Below are 19,118 nucleotides of genomic sequence, written 5' to 3'. Positions count from 1 at the left end.
TCCATTCTTGAATTTTTTTGGACTAAGCATCAAAGCACTCACCCAGATCCACCTTTCAGCAATTGAGTTGCAACAGAAAACACCTACTCTAATACCAATTGTTAGAATTAGATCACTATTGAGAGGAGGGGGTGAATGGGTAGTGATAGAAAATATACAAATTTAAAATATTTTCGCAAATTAATTAATCAAACATTACACAACATATTGTCAGTAGATTTGATCATATAAACCACATTAAACAATCAACATAGACATCGTATCAGGCATACACATAGGAAAAAAAGATATATGGTGGAATGTTGGAAACTAGATCACTACTAAGTTGGGGGGGGGGGGGGGGGGTTGAATCAGTAGTGTGGCACTTCTAAAATTTTTCACCAATTATTAATATTTTTACCATTCATGTACTGAAATAAGAAACCATAGATCAGGTCATCAATTTAAAAATGCAACCATAAAAATAATCAACACATAGGACACATGTGTTTCTGGTGGAAAACCATTCCCTGGGAAAAAAACCACCTTGTTTCTGCTACGTTGCTCAATTCTTTTATTAAGTGTTGAAAAAATTATGCATGGATAAGCTCATTCCTATGAGCCGGAAGACTCAACTTCTTTCACAGTATGCTGGCACTATCAAATAGGAAATTTTTTCTCTCTCAGATATTTAGACTACCATACGCTGAAGGCTCCCACAATCAGTTGATCCTCACCTGGTTACTCCTGAACTAACAAAACGACTCTACAGACTTTGATATGTTGGTTGCCACCATGACCATTGAGCCTCACCTAGCTTCAGCCGAACTATCCAACCACCATTGGATGGATAAATCTCTTCCATCTATAGAATCCTCCAATCATTGTATACTTAAAGCCTCCATGCCTTCATTTCCTTCATGAGAGCCTCGTTTCATATATTTTCAAACTGGACTATGAAAACTTGCTCAACATGAGCACTGCAGTAACCGAGCATCAAAGCTCAATCAAATATCAAGTTTGTAGCTCTAGTTTCCATCAAAAACTCCACACAAGCTGGAAAAAATCCTTCTCAAACTCTACCCAAATCCTCACTGCATCTTCTCACTCAATCCACAAAATCATGGCTGAAACATACTTCATATCACTACTACTACAACTGCAAACTGCTTAATAAATTTTGCACTAGACAATAAATGGAGCTTGTAGGCTCTTCTCCAATCTCTCACTCACTCCACACAACAAATAGACAATCAACCATACTAACAATAAGCTATCTTCAATAATAAGATGAACCCAAGTTCTCAACTCAATAATTACTCAGAACAACTGGGCTTCACAACTCTGTTCATAAGCTATATTAGATCCAAATTCATCTCATTGACTCAATCAACCACTAACTCGATTATAATTTTTTATCTTTTCAATTTTAATCAACTTCTGGAGGTCCCATGAACGTTTCCGACCATAAACCAAAAAGTTCTGATCAAGGATGTCGCCAAAACACAAAAATTAGCTCAATAATGTGAGGAATGTGGAGAAATTATCATGCAAATCCCTGGTCACTCCCTTAGCATTGTCCTCTAAGTGACTGGAGCTATAAATGCTCCCTTGAGCCTATCCTGCAAGTGATTGGAGCCTAGAACCTCTCCCATAGGCCTTTGTGCATGCGACTAGGGCTAAAGCTCAGTAAAATCATCAACCTCTCAGCTCTAAACCACTTCCACATGTTCCATCATCCTCTCTAGCACATGAACACTCCTCCAAGCCTCTACAACATGTCTGCAACTAATGAAATAGGCTAAGAACAATTCAGATACATGCTAGACCTATTCTGCAAACTTTAGCACCAAGACCAACACCTCCAACTCCTCAAGTAGCAACCACAACATCTCTAACACCTCCAATATCTGTAGTAGCATCTCCATCACCTGTAGCAGTATCCCCAACTCCTGCAACAACAACATCAAGGAATACAATTGCCTCCATCACTGGTAGAAGCACCTACAACACAACCAACCACATCTCACACATGCAACAGCATATGCAATGTCTCTAAGACATGTAGAGACATATGCAACATCTAGAGAAGCACTCCAACCACCTACAGTAGCAACATATCCAAGCTACAACATAACATCAAAACCCATAGCAACAATCTAATCCTCCTACAACAGCAACATCTCCAAGCAACTCGACATGTCTGGAATCCATCTCCTCAACAACCACAACATCATCTCCACTAGGTCTAGTCATAAGTATGTTGACATCAATTCCAACTAACAAGACCATCACCAAAGCATCCAACACCAAGCACTCATCATACATGCATAGGACCAACAACACTAAGAGTTTATTGACATCAATTCCAACACTACAATGCCAACAAACTCCCCCTTTGGCATTGATACAACCTCAATACAACATGTGAGGCTAACCTCTAACCATCCAAATCTCTCCCCTTTTGACATCAATGGTAAAGGGCCATATTAACACTGAAGATCAATTTCAATAATGTGTCGGAAGAGAGGAAGACTCCCCCTGCCATACACAACACCATACTGATACAACATAAGAAGTATCATTTTGAAGATAATCATGTAAAAACAAGTAAATCGCCTGCCAAACAACTAGCCAACGCAATGCCATCAATGAAAACTGAAACATGATCCCCCTAAGCATGTAATGGATTTGCAATCAACACTCTGCCTGCTGAAGAAACACATATGTTGACTGCAATAAGCCTACTTTCCAAGTGCAAGAGACTACTCCTCATGGACCATGACTCTAACTAATTTCAGACATGATATACAATACATTACAACATAATGCTTCATCGAACATATACATAGTTGTGATAAGTACATGGAACATACATATGAATCATCTATTCCTATCACCAACCATGATTCTATGGACCCAAGTTTACATCATGAACCCAATATGTGAGACTACATCAAAGATATACAACATGAAACAAGACTTGGACTCCACTTGACCCATACATAGCTAATGAAAAATAATACTAGACACAATGGGTCTTTCCATGAGAAATAAGACCAAGATGATATAATAATAGTACATGGCTTTTACATATACACACAATGTTCTCTCATCAATACATGCCCAAAACATGAAATATCATGAGTACATGGAAAAATTAGCAATGAATATGTTCTCCATATAGCAACAGTAATAAAATGTAATGCATGGCAAGTGCATCAAATCGTACGACCTCCACGAGCTATGACATAAGCTCTCCAAATGTAGCAACAAAAATAATAAGTACTAACAATAGAATATGCTATTACATGGCCTCTCAACACCTTGGCCATCATCATCCCTGTTATCACCCTAAAATCTTTGTCTCTACGATTTGGTAAGTTGCCTTGTTTCTAATCATAGTCTTATAAGTTTTGAGTCATCTCATCACAATTAGTGTCATTCTCATTTACAAACCCTTCTTTTAGTCATGGTGTTAAAGGGTCTCTAGGTCATTTCATGCTTTAAGAGTTAGGTCATAAGGTTAGAAGTCTTACAAGGTCATATCTCTTTTCCATCAAAGTTTGACAGCCTCATTCCATGTCCTAGAAGCCTCACCATGAGTTTGGAAGTCATATCTCACATTACTTTGGAGAAATTTTCAAAACTAGCTTCGAAATCACTGAACTAGGAGTTTTCGTAGCGCGCTACGAAACCCCTGTAGCAGCCTGTTTTAGCAGAAAAACTCTGTTTTCTGCTTTTACTAGTCATTTTCCAAATGCTTTTCTGAGCAGCTGAGAACTTAATTTTTCAAACTGAAAGAGGCTTTTCTTTATAACATTCTACACTACAAAAACCTCTTTCAGTTTCTTCAAATTCGTTCTGAGGTGGGAGGAATTTATGGTTAAACTTGCGCTACGAAACTGCTGAAAGTCAAGCTTTGTCTACTGGTTTTAGCAGTCTTTTTCAAGATCAGTTTTTGGTTACAGGAAGACGTATTTTGGAATTCTTATGGAGGTTTATCTTCATAAAATGGCCAGCTACAATAACCTATCTCACTTTATTCATAAGTGTTTTCAGTTTGGAGATAATAAGCTTTCATTGAGACCCTACTTTCGGAAAACGGATTTTTCCTGTTTGCCACGTGTTTTTCAAGGACAGTTTCTGGACAGCGGGAGAAATGTTTTAAAAAACCAGGAGAGGTTTTTGTTCTGGACAACATGGGATACAAAAACCTCCTTCATTTTCGTAAAATGTGTCATGGATGAAGAGATAAAGGCTCTATCCCACGTGCTATTTTCAGGGATCCTAAACCTAAAAACAGGGAAACATGTTCCCTAATTTCTAGGGTTTGTCTTCAGCAGTCAGATGACCACGTGGGAGGCTTCATCAAATTCGACTTAATGGAGTGTTATGTGTCAAAGAATGCTTTAAATGTTTAGATAAGGTTGTTGTAATCATAATAAGGAGTTACACTCCTAGTTGTATTAGGTCACTAACACTCCTAGTTAACAGCTAGTTCTAATTAATGGTTTGTTTTATGGTTAGAATAGGTGTCACTGATGGAAAATTCGAATTCTCTTGATGAGGGATGATGGAATCCTAATTTTAAATGCTTTATATAGAGCAAGAGGTCGAATTAGCAAAGGGTTGGAACATTTTATGGAAAAGCTTGTATTTGGCCTATGTAAGACTCACTTTCAGTAATACATGCTTGACTTTACTTCTCAGGATTCATGAAGGGTTTTTTATGTTCAGAATATGTGATGTTGTCCTTTTCTTAATTCTTACAGTGGTATGGATGTATAATCACTCAGAACTCACTGAATGTGCTCTGACTTCCTGTATACATTTATAAACTGTGTGGTCCCATATGAGTTTATGTTCTTAATGCTTAAACGCTGAATGCCCTGACTTCCATGTAGGGTTGAGTTCATTGTTATATTGAGGTGTTGTTGACTCCATAAGCCCAATGGATAGTTGTTTAATGTGTTTCCACCATTCATATTTTTCACTTGTTTCATAGAGTTAGCCATCTAATCTTTATCAAAATCATTAACCTTTGAGAGAGCCCTCTCAGGTTGAGGAGGCTAAGCCTCAGCCAAAAGTTGGTTTGAAAGAGTTACTTGAAGTCTTCCTGGTCTGCAGCCTTCCAGGGCCTGATTTTGAGATAACATTTTGGTGCTTCTGCCGGGAGTCCGAAGATTATTCATTCCTGAAATCATGAAGCTGAACTTCTGAAGGTAGCAGGAGCTCAGAAGGTTTTTGAGGCTGCAAAACTACCTTGGCGACTCCACACATCGAATAAGAAATTGGAAGGTGACTCCACTGGTAGAAGATCAGTAGCTTGATGAAGTTTCAAGATGAATTCCACTGCAAGAATGAATGCCAGGTATGTTCCTATGAATCGGTCTCATATCCCTGGTTTTCCAAATCCTATGCCAAAGGTTGATTGGTTAGAGGATCTTCCGATATTCAAAGATGAAAAGAAAGACAATGCTGCTCTTCATTTGGTTAGGTTCCATATGCATATACGCAGTCTTAAGGTTCAGTTCCCTGAAGATTGTCTCATGAGGATGTTTATGACCACCTTAGAAGGAAAAGCATGGTCTTGGTATAAAATTTTGGAAAATGGTTCATTATATTCTCTTGCTGATTTCCATGATGTGTTCTATGACATGTATAAAGAGCGTCATCCCTCCTTATTGCTGGTCAAAGATTGTTGTAAACATTCTACGAGTTTTATTCAATATTTGGAGGATTGTTAAGATGATGATGAATTTATGGATGAAGAAATTTTAGAGGCTCTTCATAACAATGCATTTCAACACCAAGAAGAAAGTATAACATCTCATGAAACACAGCATGAAGATCAGCAGGGGTTTATTTGTGAAAACCATGTTTCATCCTTTGATATGAATGAAAAGATGCAGCAGATTTGTCAGTCTTTTGATCATAAAGAATATGAAATTGATTGCAAACACCAAGAAGAAGTACTGGAAGATAGATTTTATAACCCTCAGGCAGAGGAAAAGGTTGTTCATGTTTGTGATTCCTTGCAGCAGCTTACATCAAAGAATGATCACAATAGTGAGGAAAATTACATTGTCTATGGGCATCATGCAGAAAGGCAGTTGGACAGCACATCAAAGGAATTTTTTGTGGCTAAGGATCAGTTGTCTAAAGATATAGAAAGTTTTGAGAATCATCAAACTAACCATGTGTTTTTTGACCCTATAGCTGAATACATGGAAAAGATTTACTGTTCAGGCTTCCAATTATATGTTCATCTTGAAGAACAGTTACACCTCATGCTTCCTTGGTTATTTCAGTATCTGGTTTATTTATGCTTCAAGCACAGTAAGGAGATCCAAGTTTCAGATCAGATTGATGATTGGCTTCATTGGAAGTTTCATGTTCCTTGAGCTACAATTAGAGAATGCAGCTGATAGGGTAGGTACGAATGTGCAAATAATCTCAGGGTAGGTTGACTGAGCATCTGCTTTAGTAGGTGCAGTTTGAATTCTTCATTCAGAAATCATTAAAGGCTTGGGGAGAAAATTGGGCAGAGGTTCAGAGTTTTATCACCCTAAAATCTTTGTCTCTAAGATTTGGTAAGTTGCCTTGTTTCTAATCATAGTCTTATAAGTTTTGAGTCAGCTCATCACAATTAGTGTCATTCTCATTTACAAACCCTTCTTTTAGTCATGGTGTTAAAGGGTCTCTAGGTCATTTCATGCTTTAAGAGTTAGGTCATAAGGTTAGAAGTCTTTCAAGGTCATATCTCTTTTCCATCAAAGTTTGACAGCCTCATTCCATGTCCTAGAAGCCTCACCATGAGTTTGGAAGTCATATCTCACATTACTTTGGAGAAATTTTCAAAACTAGCTTCGAAATCACTGAACTAGGAGTTTTCGTAGCGCGCTACGAAACCCCTGTAGCAGCCTGTTTTAGCAGAAAAACTCTGTTTTCTGCTTTTACTAGTCATTTTCCAAATGCTTTCCTGAGCCGCTGAGAACTTAATTTTGCAAACTGGAAGAGGTTTTTCTTCCTAACATGCTGAACTACAAAAACCTCTTTCAGTTTCTTCAAATTCGTTCTGAGTTGGGAGGAATTTATGGTTAAACTTGCGCTACGAAACTGCTGAAAGTCAAGCTTTGTCTACTGGTTTTAGCAGTCTTTTTCAAGATCAGTTTTTGGTTACAGGAAGACGTATTTCAGAATTCTGAGGGAGGTTTCTCTTCATACAATGTCCAGCTACAATAACCTATCTCACTTTATTCATAAGTGTTTTCAGTTTGGAGATACTAAGCTTTCATTGAGACCCTACTTTCGGAAAACGGATTTTTCCTGTTTGCCACGTGTTTTTCAAGGACAGTTTTTGGACAGATGGAGAAAGTTTTTAAAAAACCAGGAGAGGTTTTTGTTCTGGATAACATGGGCTACAAAAACCTCCTTCAGTTTCGTAAAATGTGTCATGGATGAAGAGATAAAGGCTCTGTCCCACGTGCCATTTTCAGGGATCCTAAACCTAAAAACAGGGAAACATGTTCCCTAATTTCTAGGGTTTGTCTTCAGCAGTCAGATGACCACGTGGGAGGCTTCATCAAATTCCACTTCATGGAGTGTTAGGTGTCAAAGAATGCTTTAAATGTTTAGATAAGGTTGTTGTAATCATAATAAGGAGTTACACTCCTAGTTGTATTAGGTCACTAGCACTCCTAGTTAACAGCTAGTTCTAATTAATGGTTTGTTTTATGGTTAGAATAGGTGTCACTGATGGAAAATTCGAATTCTCTTGATGAGGGATGATGGAATCCTAATTTTAAATGCTTTATATAGAGCAAGAGGTCGAATTAGCAAAGGGTTGGAACATTTTATGGAAAAGCTTGTATTTGGCCTATGTAAGACTCACTTTCAGTAATACATGCTTGACTTTACTTCTCAGGATTCATGAAGGGTTTTTTATGTTCAGAATATGTGATGTTGTCCTTTTCTTAATTATTACAGTGGTATGGATGTATAATCACTCAGAACTCACTGAATGTGCTCTGACTTCCTGTATACATTTATAAACTGTGTGGTCCCATATGAGTTTATGTTCTGAATGTTTAAACGTTGAATGCCCTAACTTCCATGTAGGGTTGAGTTCATTGTTATATTGAGGTGTTGTTGACTCCATAAGCCCAATGGATAGTTGTTTAATGTGTTTCCACCATTCATATTTTTCACTTGTTTCATAGAGTTAGCCATCTAATCTTTATCAAAATCATTAACCTTTGAGAGAGCCCTCTCAGGTTGAGGAGGCCAAGCCTCAGCCAAACATTGGTTTAAAAGAGTTACTTGAAGTCTTCCTGGTCTGCAGCCTTCCAGGGCCTGATTTTGAGATAACAATCCCAACAATAAATATCCCGCAACAAGATCACCATGCTCCACATAGATACAACAATACCAATATGTCATAATAGTAGCAACAAATATATCCTCACATCAAATTCTCTCTCCCCATGAGAGAAAAACCAAGTAGCAACATCCATCATACAAAAAGAATTATAAGTAGTAGCAAATAATTATCCTCATCATAGGTTAGCAACATATCATCAATGAGGCATAAGCAATAAGTCAGTGAGAAGAAAAAACATATATTCTTCACATATGAGAAACAACATCGTAACTCATCCATCCAACAATACATGAGAAGCAATATGCTTTCGCCATATATGAGTAACAATATAAATCATCATCTCTCAACCATGTAAAATCATACTATAGGCAAAAACATATTATCTTCATGCAGCTACAACACATGAATCATCCATCTAATACATATCAACAACATGTATGATTCATCTAGAAATGAAAATATAAGCAATAATATGCATAATCTAGATGAACTATCTCCAACATATCATTTTATCTCCATGGCAGCGACATATGCATGACAACATATGACATAAATATCAACTATATTGTGCCAAACGTATGATATTTTCTACTATATGGTAGCAACATCAAAATATCTTCCCTACACCAAATCAATGTCAAATATATATGCACTACATAGGAACACAATGGAAACACTCTGCTGATCTGTTAGGAAGCACAAATGTTCCCCCTAGATGTGTGATCCCCCATCACACCTAGAAAATGCACATAATAATGCCTTCCACAACACCATTAGCATCAATAAAATCAAAACATATAACTACTCCAAAACTATCAACGAATTTGCATGACAACTCCAACTAAAACAAACTGGAATATAAAAAGAGCTAAAACTAGAAATAACACTTCAAACCACAAGGACTTCCACTGAAGACATGCATCTCTAGAAATGCAGATTTGTCTTCTCATACTCTTCCCCATATGGCTGCATAATTAAGAATTTGCATACAACTCATAATGCAACCATATGTTCTCCCTGAGACCATGCATGCCTCAATTTTTTGTGGGAGAACCTTGCTACTCTTTTCTCATCCCAACTTTCATTTGTTGATCCATATTCTTCTTATGCGGTTTCATTTGTACATTCTCCTCTCTCTGAATGGATCTCCTAAAACACATGGGCAATTTGCAATCCTTGGCCTTATGGCCAACATTGTCACACACAAAACATCTAATGTGACCAAGGAATTGAGGAATAACTGGATATCTTTTGCTTATTTGATTTTTATTTCTTGCATGTGCCCTACAGTCAATAGCCCCATGGCCAAAAATCATTGCATGAGAAACAATAACCATAAAAGGGACTATTATACCTGAAAGATGGATATTTCCTTTGCATGCACGCTTGATGTGGCTTCTGCTTTGGTTGCTCCTTTTGATAAGAGAGTTTGATCTCTCCATTGATGCAACTTGCTACTATGTGTCCACGAATTCCACAACTATAACACTTCCTAATTATATTTTTCTTCTTTGATCTTCGTCTCTTGTTTTGTTGCTTCCTTCATGACTTATGAATCTCATTATTTTTGTTGTAAATAGGTGCTCCAAGAATTTCAAATTTGCTTGTAGATGCTTGAACACTAGTTTTGAACCTCTCCAATTCTTATCTTGCGGAAATTTCTTCACCCTTCAATTTCTGACATTTATCCTTCAACTCCTTGTCTTTAGCCATGAGCCTTTGAATCTCAACTTTTGGTGCTTTCACCTTGGATTTCTCATCATTTTTGTAACCGATGCTTGATCTATCACTACAATCACTAGTGCTTTCATATTCTTCTTGTGAGGAGGATTGATTTGTTACTGCGATAAATGTTGAATCCTTTTCATTTTTCTCCATTTTTGAAAAATGCAATTTTCCTCCAAGATACAAGTTTTACAACTTATCCAACATATCTTTGGCAGTCTCATAATGCTTCACACGCATGCTATCAGATTTTGAAAGACCATTCAAACTAATATTTTTATCTAAATCATTAGATTTATATTTAACATCATATTCAAGTGATATCAAAATATCTTCATCAATAGATAAAAAATATGAATCCAAATTTACTCATCAAGTTGCAAATTTACCTTCATGAAGTACTGGAATACCTTATTGGTCCATTTTGGTAAACTTGCAAAATTTCTACCAAAATCTCCAAGATCCACTCTCCAGTGATAAAGTTGCAATCGAGAGCCCCCGCTCTGATACCAATTGTTGGAGACTAGATTACTACTAAGAGGGACGCGAGGGGGGGGGGTGAATCAGTAGTGTGGCACTTTTTAACTTTTTCACCAATTATTAATCTTTTCACCATGCATGTATTGAAACAAAAAACCATAGATCAGAGAATCAAAATAAACATGCAACCATAAAAATAATAAACACAAAGGACACATGTGTTTATGGTGGAAAACCCTTCTAGGGAGAAAACCACCCCACTATTGTTGCGTTGTTCAATTCTTTTATCAAGCGCTAAACAAATTATACATGGATAAGCTCACTCCTATGAGTCGGAAGACTCAACATATTTCAATTATGTTGACACTATCAGACATGAAATTCTTTCTCTCTCGAATCTTTGGACTACCATCCACTGAAGACTCCCACGATCAGTCGATCCTTGCCTGGTTACTCCTGAACTAACAACATGACTCTATAAACTCTGATTTGCTAGTCACCACCATGACCAATGAGCCTCACCCAATTTCTATCAAACTATCCAACCACCATTGGATGGATAAATATCTTCCATCTATTGAATCCGCAAATCATTGTATACGTAAAGCCTCCATGCCTTCACTTGCTCCATGTGAGCCTCGTTTCATATATTTTCAGACTGGACTCTATAAACTTGCTCAACATGAGCACTATAGAAACTTAGCATCAAAGTTCAATCAAATATCAAATTTGCAACTCTAGCTTCCATCCAAAACTTCACACAAAAACTCCACACCAGTTGGAAAACAATCTCCTCAAACTTTACTCAAATCCTCACTACATCTTCTCACTCAATCCACAAAATCATGGCTGAAACATACTTCATCTCATTACTACTACAACTACAAACTGCTTAATAAATTTTTCACTAGACAATAGATGCATCTTGCAAGCTCTTCTCTAAGCTCTCATTCACTCCACCCAACAACTAGATAATCAACCATACTAACAATGTGTTATCTCCAATGTGTAGATGAACCCAAGTGCTCAACTCAATAATTACTTAGAACTATTGGGCTTCACAACTCTATTCATAAGTTAGATTAGATTCAGATTCAACTCATTGACTCAATCAACCACTAACTCCACTAGCCTTTTTGATCTTTTTAACTTTAATCAACTTTTGAAGGTCCCATGAAATTTTCTAATGATAAACCAAAAAATTTTAATCAAGGATGTCGCCAAAATGCCAAAATTAGATCAACAATCCGAGGAATGCAGAGCAATTCTCATGAAAATCCCTGGTCGCTCCCTTATCATTATCCTCTAAGCGATGGGAGCTATAACTGCTCCCTTGAGCCTATCCTACAAGCGACTGGAGCCTAAAACCACTCCCATAGGCCTCTGCGTATGTGACTAGGGCTAAAGATCAATAAAATCATCAACCTCTTAGCTTTGAACTTCCGCCACTTATTCCATCATCTTCTCCAACACCTTTACACTCGTCCAAGCCTCTGCAACAGGTCTACAATTGATGAAATAGGCAAAGAACAAGTCAGGGACATGCTAGACCTATTTTTCCAACTTTAGCACCAAGACCAACACCTCCAGCTCCTAAAGAAACAACCACAACATCTCTAGAACCTCCAATGCTTGTAGCAACATCTCCATCACCTATAACAACATCCCCAACTCCTGCAGCAACAACATCAAGGAATACAACTGCCTCCATCACTGGTGGAAGCACCTGCAATACAAGCAACCACATCTCACACTTGTAGCAACATATGCAATGTCTCCAAGACATTTAGAGACATATGCAACATCTAGAGAATCACTCCAACCACTTTCAACAATAGCATCTCCAAGCTACAACACAACATCAACACCCATAGCAACAATCCAATCCTCCTGCAATAGCAACATTTCCAACCAACTCAACATGTCTAGAATCCATCTCCTCAACAACCATAACATCATCTCCACTAGGTCTAGTCTTAGATATGTTGACATCAATGCCAACTAACAAGACTATCGCCAAAACATCCAACACTAAGCACTTAACACACATGCATATGACCAGTAGCACCAAGAGTTTGTTGACATCAATGCCAACACTACAATTCCAACATGGAAACCCTCAAGGGGAAGAAAACCACCCTGTTGTTGTTGCACTACTTATCTTTCTTTTATTATCAATTAATTTCTTTTATGAATGCTAACGCCAACTAGCTAGGAGCCACTACTCCTGTGCAATAGTTTGTTGGCGCCACCATCTAGGAAGCCCCAACCCACTCTCAACTATTTGCTGGCCACTACCAGCAAGGAGTCACTACTCCTATCTTGGCAAGCCACCACTTGTCGGAGGTCCCAACCTCCTCAAATTATCAAGGCCATGATTTCATTCATTTTCATACTGGACCCCAAAGCAAACAAACAAACTTTGCAATACATAAATAAACCAACTCACTCTACAACATATAAATAAACCAACTCTCTTTGCAACACAATCTCAACCTCTCTAACTGGTGCTCACTGCTACATATATTCAAACAAATTCATTGTGCATTGTAGCTCAACTAAACTCCAACACTAACATCTCATATTCATGCTAATTTCTCCCTCATCAAGATAGTCTAAATCAAATATCTAATTACACACCATTTCTCTTGATGACCACATTAAATAAGCTCTCACACCAAATGCCATGGGAAAAACCCTTAGTAATTGCCTCACAAGAATCTTCACCTAGGTTTATACATATCCCCAATACAACATCATCACATTAGAATACATAATTCTATCCATTTCCAACAATAGCAACACACTTGCAATCATGATATACCCCAAAACACATATGAAAGTTGACATCAATACCAACCAAATAACATTATTGTCAACAAAAAGTGATACTAACATCACTTTATTTATTTATTCAATATTTTAATTATTTTTAAATGAATAAATAGAAATATTTTAGTATTAGAAAAATAATTTAAAAATCATATAAAAAAAATAAAATTATTAAAATTTATATCACAACATATCTTATGCTTTTCACTTAATTTTTTTCAAAATTAGTGAAATTCTTTATACAAATAATATAACTTACATTCAAACTTTGCTAATTGCAATTAAAATATCTCCGTCCTCTCTGTGATCTTTCATATGTTATATAAACCATAACTCTTGCAAATATATAAAATAAATTAGATATTTCATAGATTATATAAGCCATAACTCGTGCAAATATATAAAATGAATGTGTTGCAATTAAAATATCTCCTTCCTATGTGATCTTTCATATGTTACATAAACCATAACTCTAGCAAATATATAAAATGAATGAGAAATTTTGTTAAACAAATATAAGTATCAACTTTACCTGTTTATGTTTATGTTGTGAACTTGGTTAATGCTTACCTATTATGTTTATATATATATATATATATATATATATATATATATATATAGTAATTTAATAATTTTGAAAATAGAATCGATTTTATGTTAATTTCTAATTATCAAGTTTATATATATATTAAATATGAAATCTATTAAATTTTTATATCAAAATGATATATATTGATAAAAATAATAATGAAGTAATGAATATATTTATCATTGCAAATTATTTTTTTAGTTTGTATTAATTTATATAATGTAATATTTATGGTTTTTTAATCTTCCTAGATATATTAATATTATAGTAAGATTTCATGTTTTAGTAGTGGGAAGAAAGTTTACTATTTTTGTCAGTAACTTGGAATGTTCAAAAATACTAGTGTTTGTATATGGCATATTAAAACATTATGATAATGATACAAGCATAGAAATGCTAGGCTTAACTTGTTTGCAAAATGAAATGTGAAGAACCATTAGATAATGTAATATTTATGTTATTTGATTGGAAATTAATTGAACACTATAAAAAATGATTAAGAGTTATAAACAAAATTAAGATTAATATGGAAATGCAATCATACATTTATCACACTAAAAATTCTAGTATGAGAAGATAGTATACCATAAATATCATTTGGAGATTACATGACAATTTAATTCACCACGTAGTAGAGCCAACACCCATTACTTGGTTCTTATGTAGGGAATCGATACATTCCATAGAAGACTTGTGGTTTGTTAGGTGGTAGACCCAACACCCAATGCATAGCTTTGTTGCAAAAGATAAAAACACCTATTACTCCCCATATTCCAATCCCAAATCCGATCCCCAATGCCATTAATGACATCTTTTCATCTAGATGCTTGAGCCATCCCACTTTAATAGGGGCACTACTATTATTATTGTCAACTTTTCCCACTGGGTTTTATTTTTCATTGCATGAATCTAAAGGACACCCATATAAGCACTTATTCCTTTTAAATGATGTTGCACTATATGTGGAAAATTGTGTTCCTCCGAGGATTGGCCCACAAAGGCTATTAGATGAAACATAAAAAACAACCAAATTGTATAGTTTAGAGAGATCTTCAGGAATCTATCCACACAAATTATTCTTGCTCAAGTCTAACTGCTCCAAAGTAGATATGTTACTAAGAGATGCAGGTATTAGCCCTTCAAACTGGTTGCTAGATAAATTTAGGAATCGCATGGCTGTGAAAGTTCCTATGCTTGTAGGTATTTGTTATACAAGATTATTGTTGGACAAATCAAGTATTGTGTTTGTAGGTGAGAGGCATGTCAGAGTATATTCACATCTTTTCATGTGAAGTGTGATTTCTTCTTCAAAGGAAATATAGTTTGAAGACTTTACAAATCCCTGAAGCCTTTCAAAATGTAATGGCATTCTTTCACTAAATTTATTGTTGGATAAATCCAATGCATACAAATAGGTGAAATTTGTTACCCATTCAGGGATGCCACCATGAAAATTATTATAACCAAAGTTTAAAATTTTCAATAATGAAAAAGATTCCAAGTAGTGAGGAAGTTGCCCTCTCAAATTGTTTTTCCTTAAATCTAAAGAATGAATACTAGTACAATTAGCCAAAAACATTGGCAAAGTACTAGAAATTTTATTAGTGTGAGCAGAGAAAATGTTTAAAGAGGCACAACTGCCATTAAGTTTAGGTATTGATCCTTCTAATTTGTTCTTTGATAAATCTAAAATTATAAGGGAATCAGGACTAATAATATTGGGTATAGTGCCAAAAATATTATTATTATATAAATCTAGTAGTTGTAAATCCTTTATGTGGCTTATACTAGGCAAGAGAGATCCAGTCAAATTGTTATTTGATAAAGCAAGAGAGTGAAGATTTCTTAATTGACCTATGTTACGTGGGAGAGATCCATTCAAATTGTTATTTGATAAAACGAGATCTTGAAGATTGCTTAATTGACCTATGTTGCGCGGGAGAGATCCAATTAACTGGTTGTTTGATAAGTCGAGATAGTTCAATTCCGTATTGGTAATACTGGGGGGATTAATGCTGCCTCTAAGGTTTTTAGTGGCTAGGCTAAAACAATATAGGTGAGTACAATTGAATAGGGTGGGAGGAATGTGGCCACTGAGAGGGTTGTTGGATAAATCAATAAATGATATGCTTTTCATCAAACCCATAACTGAAGGGATTGGACCACTCAATATTTTTCCTCTACCCCTCAAGTCATAAAGTGAAGTGTAGTTGCCAATTGAAGCTGGAAGGCTTCCACTTATACTATTGTCAGAAAACTAGAGTGTTTCCAACCTGACCAGGTGACAAATCTTTGATGGTATTGGACCACTCAAATTGTTGGCGTGAATATACAATTCTTTAAGTGAAGTGCAGTTTCCCAAAGAAGTTGGGATGCTTCCACTCAGAGCATTGGAGTACATATCAAGATGTTTTGGTGGCATTGGACCCCTCAAATGGTTGAATCCAATATTCAACGTTTGCAGCAAACACGCTCCACACACTAAAAAAGACTAAAATGGCTGCAGTGAAAACTAACTTAATGCAAACTATAATGATGGTGCAGTATTCTATGGATGCTCATGTAAGAAAATGTGTTCCTTCACAAGATCAATAGGCCAACTTGGCTATAAGGAGGGCACAAATTCAATGACAAAATCCCTTGAAACCAATCAAAAAAGTTCACAATTTCTCAAAAAAAATGAAGAAACCAAAAACAAAAATTGAAAAGAAAAAAAAAGGCAAGAACAATGTTTTTGTCTTTTTGTTTTTTAAAGAACCCAAATAATTTTTTGAGAACACAAAGACTACTAAAATTCCAAGCCCAAAACCAAGCATAAAGAGTCCCAAAATTCACAAGTTATGCACATCATTAATATAATAAAACTTGAAATCACAAAGGACTACATACTTGCATAGATTTATCTGAACAACATTATAAAGGACTTTAGAAAACCAAAAGAACATCAAGAAATAATTTCAAGATTGCCAAAGAGGCACTCAAAAACCATGAAAAACAAAATGGGTCAACCACAAAAAGGAAAGAAAAGAAAAACAATCCGAAAGTTCGGTTATAAATAAAACTACAAACAATTTCTTGTTCCGCAAAGTCAGAAAAACCAAGAACTTCTACAAGAAGCCTTGAACCCAAACCGCAAACTGAAACTTTACTCAAAAATAAAGCCCTAGGTTGACTAGGTTTTCAACAGGGAGAAGATTAGAAACTGAAAAATTGCATGAAAGTAGAGCTTTACTGAAAGTGAATGACCAGAAAATAGAAAAAAACACCAAGCAACAGTCTTAACTGGGTCCAATATTTTGAAAAAATTATTCAAAATAAGGTATACGCAACTGTGCAAAGATAAAGCAGCATGTATACGCAGCTGAAACAAAGGAAAATCACGTATACGTGATTTTATTTGAAGAAATTGGTGTGTATACACTATTGTATCCTCTGAAATGCGTGAATATAAAGCTCAATAAAGAAAAACAAAAATCCAGGCCTGATCCAAAAGATTAGACTTGATGCCTAGGAATCAAACAGCTCACAGACACTATAAAAGTAAGAAATCAATCAAACAGGCCTTGATCAAGAAGAAACAACCCAATCTAGGAAAAACAAGAATGCTTTCCCCAGCAAAGTCATGAATTATGTTTCGGGTAGAATCACCTTAGGGTCTTGGGTTGAGAACCCCAACGTAGTGGAGGGCATACATCATAAAGAGACACACAAACAAGTAGTCCTAATACTTAAACAATTAAGGTTGGTACATAAGGTCTTACCCATAAGTCCTATATTTGAGGTCGTTCCCGTAGGGTTCAAACCCTCTCCTTCTTCCTTGTGCTTTAAGATCTGCAATTCAAAGGCAAAGCATATACACCAAAAATAAATGAAATCATGTTCATGATATCAAGGTTAGATCATATAAGCATGTAAATGAGCATTAACGTGAGATTTTATAAGCAAATCATGATATAAATTAATGCATAAAGACCATAATAATCACAAATGGGACAACACCTCTTTATTATTGTAAGCTAAAGAAAATATGGAAGAACTATAACTTGAGTCATCCGTTGGCTCCAAGAGAAACTATCCTCCGGACCCGTCCTGCCTAGGCCTCAGCAATCCTCCTCAATAAGTATACACAAGGATGTCATGAAGGGATGATGAACATCTCAATAAGGAAACATGGGTTTCCTATGACTTGGGAGTGCAAAAGGCACAGGGATATCTTCAGACTTGATTAGTGATGTAATAAACTATACTATCAATATCTAATTCTTTCTCCTCCTTTAGGCCTTCCCATGGAAATGTATTTATACTTCTCAAAATTAGTTTTTTCATTTGGGAAATAGTTTGCCCATGGGCTATAGTAGGTGGGTATCCTATCAAACCCGTAAACCCACTTGAATTAAGGGAGATTATATATATTTTTAATGTTTTAACACATATACGCAGGTTGGGTATAGGCTGACCCACGTGTACATGTGCTTTCGATAGGGAATAATCGCGTATGGGATTTAAAACATTGTTTTTTAGAAAATGGACCAAGTCTGGTAGTGAAGGGTTGCCCTGGGCCATATCATAGAGCATCAAATCTACCAGGGGTGGTAAATGGTGCTATAAAACTAGTTGGGACTTCTTACCGGGGAGATTCCCTGACATGTTGGTAGATCCAACACCATTGATATAGTGATAAACCCTGACTCAATAAACCAATCCAACACATACACGAGAAATTTGAAACTTTGGCAACATCTAAACATCGATAGCAATATATGAATATTACATGGATTTATGAAACCATTACGTTTCAACAACACCTCATCCTCTCTCACTCTCAAAAATACATGTCTTTAGAATTATAACAGATACAAGAAATCATGTGCACATGATAATCACATATCCTCACACTCTTGACCCTCGCAACAACCCAAAAAGACAATATTATCAAGCTCTCACACCAAGAAACTCACCACACAGAAGCATACTATTCTCATTCAGCAACACATACTCTCCTTATGACAACAACAACATACATACTCTCAATACAAAACTGCCTGCTTTACTTTTCTTATGTACTTTTGATGCCATTATATGAAACCAACTTAATATTCGTAGAGGCCATTGCTAGAGATGATGCAA

General features: G+C 36.0%; 1 protein-coding gene across 1 annotated transcript in view; it reads right to left on the bottom strand.

Annotated features, from left to right (window-relative positions):
- Positions 1–1,851: 1,851 nt before the first annotated feature.
- LOC149184115 (uncharacterized) overlaps positions 1,852–19,118 on the bottom strand; it is a 28,623-nt gene continuing 11,356 nt past the window's right edge. Inside the window, exons 2-3 of the mRNA XM_089415232.1 lie at positions 12,135–12,296; positions 1,852–1,983 (exon numbers count right to left, since the gene is read on the bottom strand). Of these exons, the coding sequence (XP_089271358.1) occupies positions 1,852–1,983; positions 12,135–12,296 (294 nt within the window). The remainder of the gene's footprint in view (positions 1,984–12,134; positions 12,297–19,118) is intronic.

This window comes from Pinus tabuliformis, chromosome 3_2 (genome assembly GCF_031772625.1).
Source record: "Pinus tabuliformis cultivar Carrire ecotype Pingquan chromosome 3_2, CPIR1, whole genome shotgun sequence".
NCBI lineage: Eukaryota > Viridiplantae > Streptophyta > Pinopsida > Pinales > Pinaceae > Pinus > Pinus tabuliformis.
The sequence above is the reverse complement of the archived record's forward strand: the minus strand, read 5'-3'. Positions and strand labels throughout refer to the sequence as shown.